The 23832-nt window shown below is 37.6% G+C and overlaps 1 protein-coding gene across 3 annotated transcripts in view; it reads left to right on the top strand.

Annotated features, from left to right (window-relative positions):
- Positions 1–23832, top strand: part of Adck1 (aarF domain containing kinase 1) — a 375938-nt gene that overhangs the window by 151475 nt on the left and 200631 nt on the right. For all 3 annotated transcript variants that reach the window (XM_090379667.1, XM_090379666.1, XM_090379665.1), the window contains one exon: positions 4710–4868. In XM_090379667.1, coding sequence (XP_090235793.1) covers positions 4710–4868 — 159 coding nt within the window. The remainder of the gene's footprint in view (positions 1–4709; positions 4869–23832) is intronic.

Raw genomic sequence — 23832 nt, 5'->3', positions numbered from 1 at the left:
TCCACTTTTATCCATATTAAAAATATCCTTTGGATCCTAACTCTGGAAAACAGGCTTTGCATTTTCTTACCATCTTCCTGCAGCCTCAATGTCCATTGAAAATCATTCACCACAAACCCATAGTGTTAAAATATTGTGGCATTTTTGAAATAGTTAGAACCACCCATTGGAGCATTTAAAATCTTCGCTTAATTTAAGCGAAATTATTTCAGCATTTTCTTTCATAGGTCCTGACAACAGAATATTATTAGCCTGCACTGAAAAAACCACTCTAATAATTCACTCTCTACGACTTCGTGCTTTGCACTCCATCCTTCCAACTTCGTTTCTTTTCTCCAATTGTTTTTCTATGGCATCATGATTTTTAAGAAATGTCGAGAGATTTGAAAGTGGAATACCATATTGTTTTGCAATTTCTGTCTTGGATTGCACTCCTTTATCAACACTCCTTTTCTGAAATATTTAGCTCATTATATTTCCTCTTCGTAGCTATAGTTTAGCCCTTTCTTCTACTGTATTTACCAAAATAGAATTTTTCTATAAGAGAAAGAAAAAACTGCCTTAAGGAGAGTGTAACCTAACACACAATATTGGTCCTTGAGGTTGTCATAGGCATTAGCATTAACAAAGGCACATGATGCAAGAAAACAAGCTTATATAGCATCAGCCAAAAAAAAAAAAAAACCTTATTTCACCCATCTATTTGCTCCAAATGTTTCTCAAGTTCTGCCTTGAATCTATTTAAGCTATCAACTTCTACAACAATAGATGGACGTTTGTTCCAGCAATCAAACCACCCGCTGGCTAAAGGCAAACTTCCGCACATCTATCCTACAAGGATGCCTCCGTAGCCAGATGGGCAGGAGTGGCAGTGCGTAGCACATGCTTCTTGATTAGACCAGGGTTTGAGCCCATGACCACAAAATACGGAGGATGTGGAAAGGTTAGGGAATGACCACCGCATATCCCCAGAACAATATGGCCTTAGTTGCTAATGCTCCTAAAAACCAAATAACAACAACAACTATCCTAAAACCGTTTTCCTCACTTTGAATTTATGCCCTCTCAGGCGATTATTCTGAGCAAGAGGAAGAATCCCATCAGCATTGAGCATGCTCAAACCATTCAAGGCTTTATACACCTCAATCAGATCACCACGCAGTTGCCTAGTCTCCAGACACTGTAATTTGCAAAACTTAAACCTTTCTTCGTAAGAGCAAACCTTTGTTCCATTCACTAATTCGTTGCCCTTCTCTGTACTTGTTCCAACAGCTCTACATCCTTCTTGTACTCCCCAAATTCCAGTTCTGCACTGCTTGTGTCTGTGTGACACAATGTCTCTGATATCCCAATAATATCTGCCTTTGATGTCTTGACTAGCACTTCAAGCTCATCGAATTTATTAACTATACTCCTAGCATTGGTGTACATTCAAGTATACATTGCATCTATTTCTACTCTTAATTACCCTAACACAGCCCATGTATTTACTTGTTCCACTATGACTCCCAGCAGTCCTGGAAATTCCCATTGCCTCTTTCCAGGCTGCTGCTCAATTGCATTTCAATGGAAGTAGTGCAAGAATCACTTTTACCTCTGCCAGCGGCTACTGTTAATCTATTAGTCCGTGTATCCCCCCAAGCTAGCAGTTTTCCGACCCACCTAACTCTGCCTCGATAGCATCAGCAAAAATTCTTGCACCCTTTCTATTTAAGTGTATCCCATCCCTGTAGAAGCAGTCTCTCCTGTTAACAAGCACAGACCAGGCGAAGAAAAATTTTACACCTTGAGCCTTGCACAATCTCTTTATGGGCAGAATTGATTGACAAGGCTCTCATCAGAAATTCTCTCAGATATGCCAGACAAGCTGTGCTTGCTGCCTGGCAGTCTAAAACGCTGATGGAACTGATATTCGGGGGACACTCAAGTCAAGTGGACCTAATTCTTTTGTTGTGGAAGTTGATAGCCTAAATAAATTTAAGGCTCAGCTGGACAGGTATTTTGAACGAACGGAGGGGTGAAGTGGAAGTTTTTTTTTTTTTTTTTATTTGGCTGATGCTGCATAAGCTTGCTTTCTTGCATCATATGCCTCTACTAATGCTAATGCTAATATAGCTGGAAAAGAAAGTTCTTCTGCATATACAATATATCAAATATGAAACTTGTTGGAGATGATTTCTGACCTGTTGGTGCTATACATAAATATTTATCTTCAGACCATAATAATGTTTGTTGTTTAATTAACAATAGTTGATCATCATTGTTGACAGGTTCCACAATTTCATCTGAATGTTCCTGTTCACTATCATCATTAATCCCCAAGAAATCGTCACTCACTTTTATGCCGTAGAATTTATACAAAGGTGAATTTATCAAATATTATAACCATATCTTCACTATTTTTTCCTTGTAGATATGATGATTTATGTATGAGTCTTCATTTTATATGTACTTTAATGGCATAATTGTCATCTATTTCTCTAGGTAATTGATGAACCCTTGTATTTATGTTAACTGGTACATTTATTACATGTCCAAGGATCCCATATTGTCCCTGTTCATAACGTAAATGACGAATTTGTATAAAGGGTAATCGTGGTGATATTAAACTCTCAGTTGCAACATCCAGTGGAGGCAAATGAGTAGGATATGTTGGATATATGTTGGATATGTTGACATGGCCATAGTTGGTATCCCTTTCTCTTTTATGAAGTATGACATGTATTATGTCATACTTCACTAAAAGAGGAAGGGATACCAACATGAAAGTACTCACTTCTTGTAAAGGAAATTTATTTTGAAGTAATTCATATGAAGTTGTTGGAAATGGTTTCAAATCTAATTGAAACCATAAACGATCACAAACATTACAACTAAATCCAAATGGGTTTTTGTACACTAGTTTTTCAAACTCACTGTCAGCTCGGGTAGACGCTATAGGAATGTAATCAGGAATCTCATTATTAGCCATTTCTAATTTCACTTTTTTTCATGCAAGATATTTCTTCATTTGTTCTGCTGCAGTTTTAGATTCCCGATAAGTATCAGGCATAGTAGAACTCTGTGGTTGACACATATCAGGCATAGAACTTTTTTTTTTTTTTTTTGTTTTGGTAGTTGTTGGCGCATAGGCTTCTGCAGCCATAATGCACCTTCCAAGGTTTTTTTGCAGTACTTTGATTCAAGCCCGAGGCGGGAATCGAACCCGCGACCTTTTGGGTTGCCAGGCAGGCACTATACCCACCCGGCTAGCCCGGTCGGCTTACCATAGTAGAACTCTGTGGTTGACAAGTATCAGGCATAGTAGAACTCTGTGGTTGAATTTCATTATTATTAGGAATAGTTTGAATTTCTAATTTCCTTTTCTTCTGTTCACAATATTCCTTCATTATTTCAGCACTAGGTTTTTTTGGGTGCAGTTTGAGAACTCCCAGGCATAACGAAACACTCTTGTTGAATTTCATCTGGATTCACATTTCTGTCCAACTTCCCCTTCTTTCTTTTACAATATTCCTTTGAACGCTAGGCTGTAGATTTTGGCAGTCATTCGTTTATTAATCATTATGCTGATATAATGGTATAACATAGTGTGTCACTGCTCAATTGTACTTGTTGTGTTACTGCACTTGTTGCGTACAATTGAGTTTTCTTGGATGCACGTGTTGTACTTTTTGTGTCACTGCAGCAACAAGTACAATGCATGTGCATTGGGTTTCGTGACGATTTCTAGGTAACGTAACACTTTTTTCCAAATAATGCTGCTAAAATATTTTTAACATCAAAAACCATTCATATCGGTGACTGTTGTTATTTGTATTGGTGACTGTATGGAAGTTTTCGAGATAGTGTACGAATTAATACTTGCTGGATTTTGTTACTTTGAAAAGAGTTGAGGTAAGCGCAATAGGACAATAATTAGAAAGGAGTAGCAGCGTATAAGTAAATTTACTAAGTGACTGCTTATAAAGATGTCCTTATAAGCTGAAAGACTAAGGGAAGTATTGAGTGAAATGTGTGTTGTATGTTAGAAAGAGTTTTACAGTTATCCTCAATGCAAGAGTTAAAGGAAAAGTAAGATGCTAAAATAGTCAACTTTATTCTCTGGGTGATAATCCAAACTAACTATCAGGCTGTAATAGGGGTTAAAGTATGGTGGAGAGAAATTGCAGTGCAGCTAGTGGTTAAGGCAAGGAATAAGAAGGCTTGACTATCATTTGGAGAGGAAGCAAGTTTCCTACTTTTGTTCTTTTCATAATTGATCATGGGTTTATTAATAATTGTGCTTACATATTATTAATACAACTATTACAATTATTGTGAGCTTTAGTTTAGGCTGAAAATTAAGCTGGAGCTCTGGATACAAGGTAGTTGCAATGTGCTGTTATCTTTTCATGAAGATATATGTGGCCATAATGCATTGATAAGTTAACCATCTGGATTTGGGAACATTGAAATCAGCAAGGAAAATTGCTTCACTGTTTTAGAAAACAGGCAGAATTTTGGTATTGTGTTTTGATCCTGTGTGTTCCTACTTATCTATGCATTATTTCCACTTTCTTTATTCATAATGGCCACATCTTCTTCAAGTGAATTCATTATTATTTGCAGATTTATTTTGTGAATGCATGTTTTTTTTAAGTTAATTCAATCAGTGTGCAGATCAATTTTGTGAATTATATGGAAAAGTAATTTTATTTTTCTATTTTTAGTTATCGGAATTGTTCAAGTTTTTTGATCCGATTCCAATTGGTGCTGCTTCCTTAGCCCAGGTACACAAGGCAACATTGTATGATGGAAGAATGGTTGCTGTAAAAGTACAGCATCGTATGGTAAAGGAATATTCTTTAATTGATATAACAACAATGGAGGTAAGTATTGAGGGGGAGAAGACCCCCATGTGCTCACGTGCGCACACAATATATACAGGTTGTATTTAAATTGGTGTCAAATATTCTAGGGACGTATTCCCATCGATCAAACATTAAAAAAAGTTCATATAAACATGGGTCTAGAAATGCTTAGTTTCTTCCCCGCATGCCTCAATACCTCTATCAAGTCACGTAAACATGATACTAGTAGAGACTCCACCATTCAGCAGAAAAGATATCTGCAATGGGTAGTAGTGTTTTTTGTTTTGCTGATTGGCTTTTGCTTTGTTGTTTACAAACTTTAGTTGATTGTGGAAGGTACTGTAGATTACTTTGGATTAAAGAAATCATAAAGAAAATGTATTCGGTGAGTAAAATGACAGAGATGCACTACACTTATGGTCTTGCAGATGGGAATGCATTAAGAGCATATAAACTTTATTCAGAAAGGTACCCCGATAGACATTTACCTTGTCCAAAAACAGTCACATGAATCCACCAACGTTTGCGAGAGACGGGCTCATTTGTGAGATCTTTTGACACTGGAAGACTAAGAGAGATACGAAATGCTGACCTTGAGGAATGAGTTCTTTGTAATGCGGACGAAAATCCATCAGATAGTACAAGAAGAATTACAGTAAGGGAAGGAGTTAGTCATATGACTGTTTGGAATATTCTTCCTGAAAACCTTCTGTACCCCTATCACCTTCAACGGGCGCAAGGACTTACTGAGGCAGACTTTCTGCTGGCGCCTCCATAGCCAGGTGGGCAGGAGCAGCAGTGCGTAGCACACGCTTCTTGATTAGACTGGGGTTCGTGACCACCAAATACGGAGGATGTGGAAAGGTCAGGGAATGACCACCGCATATCCCCGGAGCAATATGGTCTTAGTTGCTAATTCTCCTAAAAACCAAATAACAACAACAACAACAGACTTTCTGCCATGAAGAACATTGTGCCAACGCATTCAACAAAAGTGTGCTGTGGTCTTGAATTTCTTGGCATTTATCTTGTTCACTGATGAGGCTGGTTTTACAAGTGATGGGGTTTTAAACTACCATAACAACCACATCTGGAGCGATGACAACCCTCATGCAGCATGATACGACAAACATCAACATAAGTTCAGTCTGGGCTAGAATCGAGCATGATCATTTGATAGGCCCCTCTTTTTTACCTCTACGTCTGACAGGAGACATATATCTGCAGTTTCTTCAAAATAAATTGCACCATTTAATGATCAATGTACCTCTGGATATCGTCCGACAAATGTGGTTCATGCACGATATTGCCCTGGCTCACTTTAGTCGGAGAGTTCGTCAGCATTTGGATGGCCATTTTCCTCAAAGATGGATTGGTTGCGGGGGATCCATTGAATGGTGTGCTCAATCACCAGATTTGAACCCAATGGATTTTTATCTCTGGGACATTTTTTAGTCCATTGTTTATGCAACTCTTGTGTCTGGTGTTGACTTTTTAAGAGAGCGTATCGTAAATGGATGTGATCAAATACGTAACGCTCCAGGTGTATTCAACAGAGTATGACAAAGCATGGATCGCAGGCTCAGAGGATGCATCGAAGCAGGAGGAAACCATTTTGAACAATTTTTGTAACAAAACAAAATGTTCTGTCTTGTGTTTATTTTGTTTTTTTCTGTTAAACTTTGTCTTGTTTAATTGCATTCCTTGTTCTTTTGGATTGCTTATTAATTGTTTGATATTGTTAAACAATAAAATTCCTCCTACCTCAGAAACCAAGTGTTTCTAGACCCATGTTTATATGAACTTTTTTTAATGTTTGATTAATGGAAATACACGCCTAGAATATTTGACACCAATTTAAATACACTCTGTGTATGTGTGTGTGCACACACACACACACACACACACACACACACACACACACAGTATGAAAACTTATATTGAGAACCTGAAAGGACTTAAAATGCTTTCTTTCTTTCTTTCTTTTCTTTTTTTTTAAATCAGATTAAGGGTTTATGTATGCTCTAGGTTTATCCCACCCAGCTGTCTGTCAAAAAATGGTGGACTAACAATATTTTTATAAAATTTTAATGGCAGTTATGCTTATCTGATAAGTGATATTTATTTTTTTCATTTACTGAAGAGGTAACTATATTCAACAAATGTGTAAATTACTGAATTTTATATGCCATCCAGCTCATATGCCTGTCCCTTCTATGCATTTCCTCAATGACTTCCCGTAGTGTACTGCTGGAGACAGTGGTTGAATCAAAAGCATCTGCACTGGGGGGGGGGGTGAAGAATATAAACTTCAGTGGTACATGCACTGGCAAGAAAGAATGTAAACTTCAGGGGGTACATGTAGTATATATTTTTTATTATTATTTAATATTTACAACATATGTATATGTAACAAACAAATCTGTATATTTATATTTATGCATATTTATGAATTTTATAATAAGAGAATAAGAGAAAACAAAATAGGAAACAAAAGGAAATATTTTTTATTTAACATCTAAATACTAATAGTCAGTTCACAAAAGCCAAATTACTGACAATAATCACAGTTTAATATGAAAATCACCGATTAAAATTTGCAAAAAAAATAAATTATACAAATTATAATCAAACATGCAAGTACTGTATTGTAATAATGTTATTCTTCTTTACTTTTTCTTTGCATGTGTATCAATCATTTATTAATTTTTCCAATAACTCATTCAGGCCCTCAGCTTATCTTCATGCAATCTTGCGGTACAGATGCATATATAATAAAAGGGTTATAAAATGTATTGTTTATAGGTTGCGACCAAACCATCTCGTTTGCGGTATACAAAGGAAGAATTAGCCATTTAGTCTTTAAAAGCCAAGTAGACTCTAGCTGTGAAAAAAACAAAAAAAAGCAATGTGAAAACCATAAAGCGAAACTGCTGCCAATTGAATCAGTAGCTGCAGACTCCCCTGAAAGCTGCCAGACACTTTATAATTACAATTACATCTGTCAAGAACCAATTCAGGCAAACCTATTCATGGCCTGCAATCTTTTTTGCGATATACAAACAAAGAATTAGTCACAAGTAGACCGTTTCTGTGAAACACTATCAAGAGATGGCTTGTGTGAAAATAGAAGGAACCTGTAAATCATAAAACAAAAATGCAGACACATGAAATAGTGGCTTTTAGTTACAATTTGTGCAGCCAGAAATATTGTCATTTAATTATTTTTAAAATTTTGTGTCTTGAATTTTAGTGATTTATTTTCTCCATCTACCAAGTACCACACTTAGTTGATGTGATTTTTTGTGTTTTTTATTTGACATAAATTTATTGAATTCATATTTTATAAAATAAAACTTACTACTTTTCACTGAGGGAGGAATTTTATTCACCGGGGGTAAGACTCACTTCCCCCCCCCAGATTCAACATTAGGGTGAAGGTTTCTGCAGTCATAAATGGCTCTCTTTCCATATATGTTAAGCTATGTTCCATGGCAAATATTTGCAACTCATGCACTTGTCAGCAATGGCAAAGTGATATGTCCAGTTTATATCATTGGCATAAGAGAAGCTATTAATATCTGTATCCCACTTTTGATCATTGTTAAAAAATTCCCAAACTGGTACGTAACTTTTTAATTAATTTCAGTGGGGGCTGTTTTGCATACAAAAAGTCAGCTGTGCTCTCCCTTGGTTAATACTGCATTGTCATGATGATTAATTTTGACCAATGACCTAAGAGAATAACCAGCTATTAAAGAGATATAAACAGAATTAAAAGGAGTGTGAAAAGCAAGCAAATACACAAACAAAAAATAACATTGGAATATATTTGAACAAATTAACATAACTTTATGACCTGCCCGCCAACCCAAAGGTCACGGGTTCGATTCCCGCCTCGGGCTTGGATCAAAGTACTGCAAAAACCTTGGGAGGTGCAATATGGCCACAGAAGCCGATGTGCCAACAACTACCAAATCAAAAAAAAAAAAAAATAAAAAAAAAAATAACTTTATGAAAAAAAAACAACTTTATTTATACTAACATAGTTTTAGTCTTTAAAAGCCAAATTGGGGATAAATCGGTTCTCGTTATTCACACAGCTTTTTCATCTGTGCTAAAAATTTTTGTGACATGATGTAACAATTTTCATTCATCATCATCAGCCATTTTCAATCCACTGGAGGATGAAGGCCTCTCCAGCAACTTTCCAGTTCCTTCTGTTTTGTGCAATGGCCATCCATGTACTACCCACAAACTCATGAATTTCATCTATCCATCTCTGCCGTTGTCTTCCAGATTTTCTTCTAGCTCTGCTTGGGTACCATTCTGTTATTTTCTTAGTCCATCTCTCATCATGTCTTCGAGCTATGTGTCCTGCCCAAGACCATTTTAGTTCTTTAGTTTTGATAAGAATGTCTTTTACTTGAGTTTGCTGCCAAATCCATGTGTTTCTCGTCTTATCTAACAGTCTGATTCCCAATATAATTCGTTCCCTTCTTCGCTGTGTAGTTCTCAGCTTCTCTTCCATTCTTTTGGTGAGTGCCTAATTTTCACTTCCATAAGTCATTGTGGGGAGTATACATTGGTTCATTATTTTACGTTTCAGACAAACTGGGATATTGCTCTTCAGTATGTGACTATATTTCCTGAATGCTATCCATCCAAAATTTATTCTTCTCTTGACTTCAGCCTTTTATCATTATTACAGCTAATAACTTGTACCAGATAAGTATATGACTCCACCTTTTCAATTACTGCTCCTTCAATCATTATGTCCCTTTCTGTGGCATACTTGTTCATCTTTACTTTTGTTTTAGCCATATTCATCTTTAGTCCAAAATCCTTACTAACTGTGCATAACTGATTAAGATTTACCTCTAATTCTTTGGGATCGTGGCTTATGAGCACAATGTCATCTGCAAATCGTAAATGGTTTAGGTACTCTCCATTCACATTGACTCCTTTCTGCGACCAGTCTAATCTTCTGAAAGCTTCCTAAAGGGCAGCAGTAAACAGCTTCGGAGATATTGTGTCTCCTTGTCGAACTCTTTTCTCGATTTTAAATTTGCTACTGTCTTTGTCTAGTCTAATAAAGGAGGTAGAGTTCTCATATATTTTCTTCAAAATCATAATATATGGGGTATCTATGCCTTGTCTTTCCAGTGCCCGAAACATTGCCGTATGCTGTATGGAGTCAAATGCCTTTTCATAATCCACAAATGCCAGGCATAATGGTGTTTTATATCAATTTTCTTTCTCCATTAGCTGTGATATTACATGAAGGTGATCCATAGTTGAGAATTCTGTCTTAAAGCCAGCTTGCTCTTTCGGTTGATTCTCATCAAGTATTCTTTCTAATCTGTTAGTAATGATCCTTGTGAACGACTTGTAGATGTGGGATAACAAACTAATTGGTCTATAATTTCCAATTTCTGATTTATCTCTTTTCTTATGCAGCAAAACTATGATTGCATTATTCCACTCCTTAGGCGTCACACCTTTTCTGATGCATTTTGTGAAGAGCCTTGCCAGTTTTTGTGTCATGTCTCTTCCTCCCAATTTTAACAATTCTACAGTAACTTCATCTTCCACTGGGGCTTTCTGATTCTTCATTTTGTTCAACACATGTTCTGCCTCATCAGGAAGAATAGCGGGTATGTTGTATGTGTTGCTAATTTGTGATCCATCTTCCCCACTGCTGGCATCATTCCCTCACTCCTTGTATAATTCTCTTTAGTAGTCTTCTTCTGCTATTTGAATTTTGCCTTCTCTGCTATTTATAAGTACATCATCGCTATTCTTCAGTTTCAGTATCATTTGTCTTTCTGTATTACTGCTCATGGCTGCTGATTTAAGTCCTTTGTTTTCCCTTAATGCTTGTTGTACTTTTCTTGTGTTAAATCTGCTTAGGTCCTCTCTGAGTCTCTCTCTAATGGCTTTGCATAACTCAGTATGCTCAATTTTCTCCTAGTCAGTGTTTATCTTGCTCTTCATTTGTCGTCTTCGGTTCATCACGAGAAGTGTTTCTGGATTAATTTTTTCTTCTTTGGATTTCTTTTTCCCTATAGGTTTCTTGGGCTTTATCATTTTCAGAAAGTTGTAATATTCCTCATCGATATCTTGGTCCTGAACCGTCTGCAGAAGCTCCAACTGTTCTTAAGTTCCAGTACATACTGCTTTTTCTCCTCTTCTGTAAGCTAAAAGACCTTTGTATTATTTACTCGAGTTAGTTTTTTCCTTTCCTACATCTATATCAAGTGTACATCTTAACCATTCTGTGATCACTTCCAACATTTACCTTATTCAGGATGGTAACATCATTCACGGTATATCTTCTGTTAGTGAGGATGAAGTCGATTTCCTTAGTTGTTAATCCATTTGGACTCTTCCATGTCCACTTTCTGTTCACCCTTTTCTTGAAAAAAGTGTTCATTACTGACAATCCTTGAGATTCTTCAAATTCCACAAGACTTTCACCTCTTTTATTTCTTTCACCAATTCCAAAATTTCCTATAGTTCAACTTTCTGCACTGTTTTGTCCTTTTCCAACCTTTGCATTAAAGTCCCCCATAATAATAGTGTAGTGGGTTTTCTGCTCAATTTCAGTGTACATATCTTCAACCTCTTCATCATCATCATGGCTCAATGGCATCACAATTTTCATTAATCACATCAATTTCTTGTGCAGTCTTTTCTTTTAATTTGGTGATATTTGAAGGGCAATCACTCTTTCCTCACCATTTAGTAGGCCTCAAATAAATCCTGGAGAACTGCATGAAAATTCATAGCCAAGTTCAGAGGTTGCAGTGCAGTGAGAGTTGCAGCATTATGAACCATAGGACCATATTTTTTTGAGGAGGAGAAGGATGATGATGATCGAACCATAGAAGCAAATGCAGGAATATATTTGTTTATTGTAGAAGTTTTTACAAAATGAGCTTCAAGGCTTCAAAGCTTCAATAGAACAGAATAAAGATTTACTTCCAACAAGACAGGAGCAGTGTGGCATTGGAGGCAAATTGCTGCTATGGATAAAGGAATGGTTGAGTGGGAGAAGACAGAGAGTGGTAATCAATGGACACTGTTCTTTGTGGACTAATGTTATTAGTGGAGTCCTTCAGGGTTTAGCGTTGGGTCCATTGTTGTTTTCTGTATTTCAAAATGATATTGATGATGGTATATCAGGCTTAATGTCCAAGTTTGCAGATGATATGAAGGTTGGCAGGGTTGTTAATAACACTAATGACAGTACGCTGCTGCAACAGGATCTAGAAAAGTTGAGCAGATGGGCTGAGAGGTGGCAAATGAAGTTTAACATTGACAAATGTACATACTACATATCGGAAGCAGTAATCCCAGAGTAACATATCAACTGTATGGTACCACACTGACAGTGGTAGAGAACGAAAAGGACCTGGGATAATTTTGCAGGCAGATATGAAGTTTTCTGAGCAGTGAAGATGGTCTGCAAGAGTAGCTGATGGTGTCTTGTCAATGATATACAGGAATTTTTCTAGCAGGGATAAGGTGGTGACTATCCCCTTGTATAAGGCAATGGTCAGACCACATCTTGAGTACAGTATACAGGTCTGAGACCTCATTTTAAGAAGAATGTAGAGCTGTTGGAACGAGTACAGAGAAGGGCAACAAGATTAGTGAACAGAACAAAGGGTTGCTCTTACGAAGAAAGGCTTAAGTTTTGCAAATTATGGTCTGTGGAGACTAGGCACTTGCGAGGTGATCTGATCAAGGTGTATAAAGCCTTGAATGGTTTGAGCATGCTCAAATGCTGATGGGATTCTTCCTCTGCATAAATTCAAATTGAGGAAAGACGGTTGTAGGATAGATGTGCGGATGTTTGCCTTTAGCCAGCAGGTGGTTGATTGCTGGAATAAACTTCCATCTGTCATTGTAGTTGATAGCTTATATAGATTCAAGGCAGAACTTGACAAACATTTGGAGTGAGGGGATGGGTGGAATAAGGGTTTTTTTTTTTTGGCTAATGCTATATAAGCTTGCTTTCTTGCATCATGTGCCCTTGATAATGCTAATGCTAAAGACAGCACAACTCCCAGTTTTTTTTTGCTGGTGTGGAAGCCTGTTTCCCACATATTAAAACACGTTTCCCAATCATGTTTCATTGCATTTCCTCTAAGTTCCCCTACCACCTCAGTGCAAATGATGTTTTCTTGTAGGTTTATCTGTAACATAGAGTTTTTCATGATTCCCATTTAAATATATATAATGAATATATATTATGGGAATATATAATCAAAATTGCACAACAAAACAAGGGATCCATTAATTTTTAAGAACAAAAATTGCATTATTTATACTGTTAAAGTTTTTTTTCATTAAGTTGTGTCAGTTTCTTCAATTGATATAGCAACATAAAAACCAATAGTTCATACTACTGTATCCTGTACAACCAAAACTAATTTGGTTGTAAAGAGCATTTGTAACTAGCAAATAAAATTATTTAGATTTTTATTGAAAAAAAGTAAGTAAATTTAGTGAAAGCCATAATTTATTTAGGCTAAATAAAAAAATCAAAAAAATCTTGCATTCAAACAATTACTTATCCTTCAAAAAGTTTACCAATTGGAGGTACCCTGCATTCAGAATGATAGAATTGAAAGTGGATCCAGCTGATAGAGATGCTGAGACATTTTTAAAATAAAAATGTGTATAGCCAGCTGCCTTATAAACTTTCAGTGAACTGGTGTCAAATTGAAATCTTCCTGGCTACTTTTTTGTGTGTAAATTGTGCCCTGCTCATAACAAATTATATTGGGGGGGGGATATATATATATATATATATATATATATATATATATATATATATATATGTATATATATATATATATATATATATATATATGTATATATATATATATATATATATATATATATATATATATGTTATTGTGCATTCTTTCTTTGATATGGTACTTATCTCCTTTAAAATTTTGATTAGAAAGTTTCTTTAAAAAATTGCAGTCAAGGTAAAACAAAATAGAATGTGCTGAATGCTGGTTGTGTGTGTGTGTGTGTGTGTGTGTGTGTGTGTGTGTGTGTGTGTGTGTGTGTGTGTGTGTATATATATAAAATTGACATTACTGCAAATATGATATTGTACTGCTGAAAATTCATTATTTATATTAATGAATCTGAATGGTAGCATTGAAATAATTATAAGAGATATATTGCAACATTTCCTCTACAGCCAATGGCCCAGGGAATGTATAAAGAAAAAATTGCAAAATTATTAAAAGAATTATTTTCAAAAGGAAAAATTGTGGTAAGTTTATAGTATTGAAAGTTATCCTTGCATTTGTTTTCATATAGCATAAATATTAATAAGACGAGAATGGAAAATATTTTTAAAAAATAGTTATTAGTTAAAAGTAAAAATTTCAACCTTGAAAAGAAAGCTATTTTTATGACTCTGCACTCTACATGTTGTGGCCTTTTTTGTAGAGTTATCTGTAGTGAGATATGATACGGCTAAGGGAGGATGCCTTTGCATGTTTTAAATGAGAAAGGGAAAACTATAGGTGTTAAGTCAGCATTCTAATGGGCTTATATGAGGGCATGAGGAACAGGTTGGATGTCCTTGAAGAAGTTAAAAAAGAGAGACCCTTCAAGCACTCAATTGTTTAGCACAATACTGGAGATTACATTCAGGCACCACAAAGTAGTGCCCGGAATTACTTCCAAATATTCCAGGTATTCCTTTATTTCTTCCATCTAATGCTCTTTTGAAGATGACGTCCAAGTCTAAGGCGGTGCATGGATCTAAGGCAGTGCATGAAGTTGAAGGGGGATCAGTGTAATGTTGAATCAATTTGGTGTGACATAAGTGCTGCAAAAAAAAAAAAAAGGAAAAAAAAGTGAGACTAGGAGTGTGCTATGGGCCTATCAACAGTGAAATCCCCTTATAATGGAGGATTCTAATTTTCCTGATATTGACTGGAACTTGTGGATTGGTCACTCATGGAGTAGCAAGGCTTTTGTGGATTTATTGGATGGCTATTTTCTACATCAACATGTTAGAGAGGTATAGTGTGATTTGTAATGCAGCTCCTGGGGTTCCTCCCAACTCCATGTCAAGCTATGTGATGAATGCAAAGCTCTGTGAAGGCCAGATTTATGTAAGTTAGTAAATGTTAGTGTGGGTTATATTGGTTGTGTTGTTCATCTGTCCTCTTAGCATAGAGGCATGTGTTTTCACACAAAAACCTCTAGTTTACTTTACCCTCCAGCACCATGAGGAGGCAGACTTGGCAGTAGGGAATATGAAGCACTGGTGGGGTGAACCCTGTGGTAGTCAAGGCTATGGTCAGGGAGAGCCCAGTAAAAAAAAAAAAAAAAGGAAGGAAAAAAAAAAGGAAGGAAAAAAAAAAGGTGAAACTTAGAAAGAAGAGAGAAGATAGCGAGTGGGAGGGGGTTAAAGTGGCAGAGAGAAAGAGGGAGGGACCCACCTGGTTAAAATGGGGAGAAGGGGGGAGGGAACAACCAACCCAGCCGGTAGGAGTGAAGGATCATAGGGAAAGAGATCCCTATGTTGGAGCACCTGTTTTGGTTCTCTATCCAGGGAGCAAGTCCTGCTGGCCAGTGTCAGCCTCCCACACCATGCCATGGCATGGTGTCTGTTTGGATGGCCAAGGGGCCATATATGGGACAACTGCCCACCAGTCAATCCAGAAGGGGGGGAATTGGGGAGACAGGCAATTTTTTTTCACTCATGATCATTCACTCTCTGTTCTCATTCTGATTTTATAGTTTTTTTCTTATATTTTGTTTTTTTATTTATTTATTTTTTTTTTGTTTGGTTCTATGTATATGTATTTATATTTTTTTTCACACGTCCATCCTCTTTCTCACACTGGGGAGGGGGAATGCAGTGGTGTGTAATATAACTTAATATACTAAATGCCTAATAATTATGGTTAGGAGGAAAAATAAAAACTAGGGGTTAGTAACTACTTAGGTTCATCATTATATGGTTTATGTTCTTTCATACTCAGTCACCCTCTCATTCATCCTTTTGGCATTTATCTCATTTGTTCAGTCCTTTCTTTCTGCACTGCTCTCCAGGCACTCCAGCTTACTGCTATTTTTTTAGCTGGAGTGCAGCCTCGGCTGCATAGCTTTTGCATCCAATTTTTTGCATCCATGTCAAAGATCTGGCTATATTTTTACCATCTGTATGCCATATCCAGAAATTTCATTAATTCATACAGCATGTCCCACCCACTTTTTCTTACTATTGAATACACCATGAATTGTAAAACTAATAGAGTAAGCTTATCTCTGAAAAGATCTAAACCTTCCAAACACTTCCTAATTCATTTCACAAATATACATGGTCTCAATTCTAATCTCAATAATGTCCATTTCCACTTGCAGTCTACCAAACCCCATGTACTCTTTCTGACAGAATCTCAGTTATCGGTTGATTCAACTACTGCCCATCTCAGATGCCCAAATTATTTGCTGTATGATTCCTTTCGCCTCAAAGGTGGTACTTGTGCATATGTCCGTTCCAATATTCCCCGTAAGAGACTTAGTAGGCGCCTCCGTAGCCAGGTGGGAAGGAGCAGCAGTGCGTAGCACACGCTTCTTGATTAGACCGGGGTTCGAGCCCGTCACCACCAAATATGGAGAATGCGGAAAGGTCATGGAATGACCACCGTATATCCCGGAGCAATATGGCCTTAGTTGCTAATGCTCCTAAAAACCAAACAACAACAACAAGAGACTTAGTAATTTGGAATCTCCTGTTTTCGATCTTCTCTGACTTAAAATCTCTCTACCTCATTGTATAAAATTAATCTGTTCTCTCTACTGTTCTCCCAATTCCGCTAATCACTTGAAGCTCTTTGACTTCCTCTCTTTGCAACTTGACTTTCTCCAGTCAAGCTTTCCCTAACAGTGATGTAATTTTCCTTGGTGATTTTAATGTTCATAATTCCACCTGGCTTCCGTTTTCTAGTCACACAGACCCAGCTGAACGAGATGCTGAGGCTTTTGCAATTACTAATGACCTTGCACAGATTGTTCATTTACCTACAAGAATACTGGACAATCCTAACCATATAGCCAACCCGCTTGATCTTTTTCTCACAAACAATCCTAAGTACGCGGTTGAAGTGAGTGGTCCTTTAGGCGCCACAGATCACAACTTGGTGAGTGTCTCTTTTCCAATGCAGCCTTTATCTAATGGCTATTCCCATCCTCGTATTCTTTGGGATTACAAGAATGCAAAATGGGATGACCTGCGAGATTTCTTTTCTTCTTTTCCTTGGTCGGATTACTGTTTCAAAACTTCTGATGTCAACATTTGCTCAGATCATGTCAGTGAAATTATTCTTGTAGGAATGGAATCCTTTATTCAACACTCCAGTTTAAAATCTTGTCCTTCATCTAAACCTTGGTTTTCCAATAAATGTGCTAAGGCTGTTCAAGAGAAGAACGTTGCATATCATAATTGGCTTGTTTCCAATTCTTCAGTTTCATTTTCTGCCTACACCAAAGCTCGCAACAATTGTAAAGCAGTTATTAATCGGTCCAAACTAGATTTTAGCATTAGTATTAGCACATGATGTAAGAAAGCAAGCTTATATAGCATCAGCCAAAAAAAAAAAAAAAAAAACCCTTCTTTCACCAATCCCCTTGCTCCAAATGTTTGTCAAGTTCTGACTTGATTCTATTTAAGCTAACAAATTCTACAATGACAGATGGAAGTTTGTTTCAGCAATCAATCACCCACTGGCTAGAGGCAAACTTCTGCACATGTATCCTACAACCGTCTTTCCTCAATTTGAATCTATGCCCTCTCAGGTGATTATTCTGATCAAGAGGAAGAATCCCATCAGCATTGAGCATACTCAAACCATTCAAGGCTTTATACAACTCAATCAGATCACCTCGCAGGTGTCTAGTCTCGAAACACTGTAATTTGCAAAACTTAAGCCTTTCTTTGTAAGAGAAACTAATCTTGTTGCCCTTCTCTGTACTCGTGCTAACAGCTCTACATCCTTCTTAAAATGAGGCCTGCAGACCTGTATACAGTACTCAAGGTGTGGTCTGGCCATTGCCTTATACAAGGGGATAATCACCTCCTTATCCCTGCTAGAAAAATTCCTGTATATCATTAACAAGACACCATGAGCTACTCTTGCAGGCCATCTGCACTGCTCAGAAAACTTCATATCTACCTGCAAAATTATCCCAGGTCCTTTTCGTTCTCTACCACTGTCAGTGTGGTACCATACAGTTGATGTGTTACTCTGGGATTACTGCTTCCCATATGTACTACTTTACATTTGTCAATTTTAAACTTCATTTGTCACCTCTCAGACCATCTGCTCAACTTTTCTAGATCCTGTTCCAGCAGTGTACTGTCAATAGTGTTATTAACAACCCTGCTAACCTTCGTATTATCTGCAAACTTAGCCTGATATACCATCATCAATATCATTTATAAATACAGAAAACAACAATGGACCCAAGATGGACTCCGCTAATAACAATAGTCCACGAAGAGCAGTGTCATTTGATTACCACTCTCTAGCTTCTCCCACTCAACCATCCCTTTATCCATAGCAGCACTTTGCCTCAAATGCCACATTGTTCCAGTTTGTGCAGCTGTCTTCCATGTGCAACAGTATCAAAGGCCGTTCTAAGATCCAAATATATGATATCAAAATTATTTTTTGCATCCATTTCCTTTGTGACTACATCATAGTATCCAATCAAATTAGTCAGACAAGACTTCCCCTTAACAAACCCATGTTGTGTCCGAGCTGTCTAAATGAGCCTGCAATGCTTCTTTAATCAGTGCCTCCATTAATTTCACTGGTACAGAAGTTAAACTAACAGATCTGTAATTACCTTTGTCTCCGTTTATTCCTTCTTTGTGGATTGGGGTCACATTTGCACATCTCCAGTCCATGGGTACCTCCCCTCAGTTCAAGGAAGCTCTCATAATTATGGCTTAGGGTTTGTTTACTTCCTTTGCTGCCTCCTTTAATATAACTGGATAGATTTCATCTACCCCAGGTGCCTTTCTTATGTTTATCTTCAACAATTTCTCCTCCACTTTACTCTCAGCTATTACAAGATTATATAGCTTACTGCCAGAGTTGAATACACCTCTGGCATTCCCCTCCCTGAATAAATCGTTATGTGTGAATGTAGATGAAAAATATTCATTTAGTTTGTTAGCTACCTGAGCAGGATCATCAACAGTTGAACCATCGATATCAATTGGACCAATCTGATTCATCCCCTGCCTTCTAGAGTTTACATAAGTAAGGAACTTTTTGCTGTTTTTCTTTGCATCCTTTGCCAAAGATTTCTCATAATCTGCCTTCTCCTGCCTTACCTCTTTTGTAACTTGGTTACACACCAGCTTATATCTATCATTAATTTATCCCATGCATTTTTCTTTTCTGTCACATGTCTAATTAGTTCATCTGACATCCATTTAGACCTAAATCTTGAACAATATTTCTTTGTTGGTATGAAAAGCCTAGTAGCTTCCAAGATTAATTCTTTGACTGCTTCCCATTTTGAATTTGCTGTTGGTAGCATAATCAGTTGGTCCCACCATATAGAATTTAATTACTGTCTCAGGCCACCGTAGTCACCTTGATGAAAGCATAAACCCTTTCCTTTACCCTTGATGGTAGTTACTTCTTTGAGTAAATCCCACTTCAGCACACTGTGATCACTGCCACCTACTGGTTCCTTTATCCGCAGATTCTTGATGCATGAAGAATCACTACTGATAATCAGATCAAGAGTATTACTCCCTCTAGTTGCCTCCCAAACATGCTGCTGTAGAAAACAATCATCCAATAAATCCACAAAAGCTTGCTTGTGTGTGAGTGACCAACCCACAAATTCCAGTCAATCTCTGGGAAATTAAAATACCCCATTATAAGGCACTCTGAGTTACTGGCCCACTCTATTTCTCTGCACAATTGCTCATTATATTTATTATCAGATTCATTTGGCATATAACGCACATCTGCTCTCATTTTTCCTTTCCCATTGCTTATGTCACACCAAACAGACTCAACTTTGCATTGTCCAACAACATCAATTGGATGCACTTCCTTAGACTTTATGTGTTTTTAACTAACAGCATAACCCCTCCTCCCTTCCTGTCGTGTCCTGTCTATCCTTTCTATACACATTGTACTCACCAACTTTCAATTCTGCAATGCTTACGTCTGGGTTACACCACATCTCTGATATCCCAACAATATCTGCCTTTGATGTATTGACTAGCACTTCAAGCAAATCGAATTTATTAACTACGCTCCTAGCATTGGTGTACATGCAAGTATATATTCACCTGTTTCTACTCTTAGTTACCCTGACACAGCCCATGTATTTACTTGTTCCACTATGACTACCAGCAGTCCTGGAAATCCCCATTGCCTTGCTTTCCAGGCTGTTGCTCAATTGCATTTCAATAGAAGCAGTGCAAGAATCACTTTCACCTCTGCCAGTGGCTACTGTTAATCTATTAGTCCGTATATCCCCCCAAGCTAGCAGTTTTCCGACCCACCAACTCTGCCTCAATAGCATCAGCAAATATTTTTGCATCCTTTCTATTTAAGTGTATCCCATCCCTGTAGAAGCAGTCTCTTCTGTTAACAAGCTCAGACCAGGTTGATTTCTCATAATCTGCCTTTGCCTGCCTAATCTCCTTTGTGACTTGGTTACGGACTAGCTTATATCTATCATAGGCTTCCATGTCACCCATTAATTTATATGTATCCCACGCATTTTTCTTCTCTGCCACATTTCTCATTAGTTCATCTGACATCCATTTAGGCCTAAACATTGAACAATATTTCTTAGTTGGTATATAAAGCCTAGTAACTTTCAAGATTAATGCTTTGGATTCCTCCCATTTTGAATTTGTTGTTGGTAACAACATCAGTTGGTCCCACTGTATAGAATTTTGGTCCACTTGATATCGATGGTCCACTTGATATCAGATTGGTCCACTTGATATCGATGGGTCAACTGTTGATGATCCTGCTCAGGTAGCTAACAAACTGAATGTATATTTTGCATCGACATTCACACATGAGGAGTTATCCAGCGAGGGGAATTCCAGAGGTGTATTCAACTCTGGCAGTAAGCTAGAGAATCTTGTAATCTCTGAGAGTAAAGTGGAGGAGAAATTGTTGAAGATGAACAGAAGAAAGGCACCTGGGGTGGATGGGATCTATCCAGTTATATTAAAGGAGGCAGCAAAGGAAGTAAGCAAACCCTTAGCCATAATTATGAGAGCTTCCTTGGACTCAGGGGAGGTACCCATAGACTGGAAATGTGCAAATGTGACCCCAATTCACAAAGGAGGATCAAAGGCTGACACAAGTAATTATAGACCTGTGAGCTTAACGTCTGTTCCAGGAAAATTAATGGAGGCACTGGTTAAAGAAGCACTGCAGGATCATCTAGACAAGACTTCAGTTATAGCTCGGACACAGCATGGTTTTGTTAAGGGGAAGTCTTGCCTGACCAATTTGATTGGATACTATGATGCAGTCACAAAAGAACTGGATACAGGAAATAACTTTGATATTATATACTTGGATCTTAGAAAGGCTTTTGATACTGTTGCACATGGAAGACTGCTGCACATGGAAGACTGCTGCACAAATTGGAGCAGTGTGGCATTGGAGGCAAATTGCTGCTATGGATAAAGGGGTGGTTGAGGGGGTGAAGACAGAGAGTGGTAATAAATGGACACTGCTCATCGTGGACTAATGTTATTAGTGGAGTCCCTCAGGGTTCAGTATTGGGTCCATTATTGTTTTCTGTATTTATAAATGATATTGATGATGGTATATCAAGCTTAATGTCCAAGTTTGCAGACGATACGAAGGTTGGCAGGGTTGTCAAGGACACTACTGACACTATGCTGCTGCTGCAACGGGATCTGGAAAGGTTGAGCAGATGGGCTGAGAGGTCACGAATGAAGTTTAACATTGACAAATGTAAAGTACTACATATGGGAAACAGCAACCCCAGAGCAACGTATCAACTCTGTGGTACTACACTGACAGTGGTAGAGAATGAAAAGGACCTGGGGGTGGTTGTGCAGGCAGATATGAAGTTCTCTGACAGTGCAGACGGGCTGCAAGAGTAGCTCTTGGTGTATTGTCACCTCTTTATCCCTGCTAGAAAAATTCCTATATGATATATAGGAATTTTTCTAGCAGGGATAAGGAGGTGATTATTCCCTTGTATAAGGCAATGGTCAGACCACACCTAGAGTACTGTATACAGGCCTGGAGGCCTCATTTCAAGAAGGATGTAGAGCTGCTGGAACGAGTACAGAGCAGGGCAACAAGAGTAGTGAATGGAACAAAGGGGTGCTCTTATGAAGAAAGGCTTAATTTTGCAAATTACAGTCTGGAGACTAGGCACCAGCGAGGTGATCTGATAAAGGTGTATAAAGGCTTGAATGGTTTGAGCATGCTCAATGCTGATGGGATTCTGCCTCTTGCTCAGAATAATCACCTGAGAGGGCATAAATTCAAATTGTGGAAAGACAGATGTAGGATAGACGTGCGGAAATTTGCCTTTAGCCAGCGTGTGGTTGGTTGGTGGAACAGACTTCCATCCCTTGTCGTGGAAGTTGATAGTCTAAATAAGTTTAAGGCTCAGCTGGACAGGTATTTCGAACGAACAGAGGGGTGAAGTGGAAGTGGTTATTTTTTATTTTATTTTTTTATTTATTTATTTTATTTTATTTTATTTTATTTTATTTTTTGGCTGATGCTGCATAAGGTTGCTTTCTTGCATCAAATGCCTCTACTAATGCTAATGCTAATTTAAATGCTGTCTCAGACCACCGTAGTTGCCTTTCCGAAAAAAAAACCTTCCCTTTACACCTGATGGTAGTTACCTCTTTGAGTAAATCCCACTTCAGTACATTGTGATCACTGCCACATAGTGGTTCCTTTATCTGCAGATTCTTAATGTGGTGTGGTACTTACAGATGATAATTTAGTAGAAAAACATTTGAGCATAAAGGCAAGTAAGGTTCCCAGATTTAATGGCATATACCCTATAGTTTTGAGGGAGAGTGCGAGGGCATGTATTGAACCATTGCAGTTAATTATGAGGCATCTTTGAATTCAAGGTAGATTCCTTTGGATTGGAGAAGTGCCAATGTACTGCCAATACATAAAAGTGGTTCTAAGAGTGAAGTTGAAACCTTAGACCGATTTATCTGACTTCAGTGGTAGGAAAAATCTTAGAGGCTGTGATTAAGAGTGGAATCCAGAAATGCCGGATTTAGGGAATAATTTCAACATAGTTTATTTGGATTTTAGCAAAGCAATCAATTTAGTTCCTCGTGAGAGGTTTCTGTATAAGCTTGAACAGGTTGAGATTACTGGTAAGGTTTTAAGATGGACTGCTCGGTGGCTGGAGGACAGAAGGAGGATTATGATTAATGGATATTCTTCTGATTGGTGTAACGTCAGGAGTGGGATCCTAAAGCATTGGTTTTTGGACCACCGTTGTTTCTCATTTACATAAATGACATTGATTAAATGACAGAAGGTATGATGTCAAAAGACTGCCAAACACTTGGGGAATAGCAGCCCACAAATAAATTATACACTTTGTGGGATTCGATTAAAAGCAGTGGAGGAGGAAAGGGTTCTGGGAGTTACAATATGAGCAGTTACAATATGGGAGTTACAATATGAGCAGTTACAATATGGGAGTTACAATATGAGCAGTTACAATATGGGAGTTACAATATGAAGTTTTCTGAACAGTGTAAACAGGCAGCCAGAGACTCCATGGTGTCCTATCAGTGATTTATCGAACGGTGTCCTGTAGAGATATGGAGGTCATAATCCCACTGTATAAGGCAATTGTAATACCACATTTGGAATACTATATTCAAGTATGGAGACCTCATCTGAAA

Source organism: Mastigoproctus giganteus, chromosome 8 (assembly GCF_048544385.1).
Source record: "Mastigoproctus giganteus isolate SK-2022 chromosome 8, ASM4854438v1, whole genome shotgun sequence".
NCBI lineage: Eukaryota > Metazoa > Arthropoda > Arachnida > Uropygi > Thelyphonidae > Mastigoproctus > Mastigoproctus giganteus.
The sequence above is the reverse complement of the archived record's forward strand: the minus strand, read 5'-3'. Positions and strand labels throughout refer to the sequence as shown.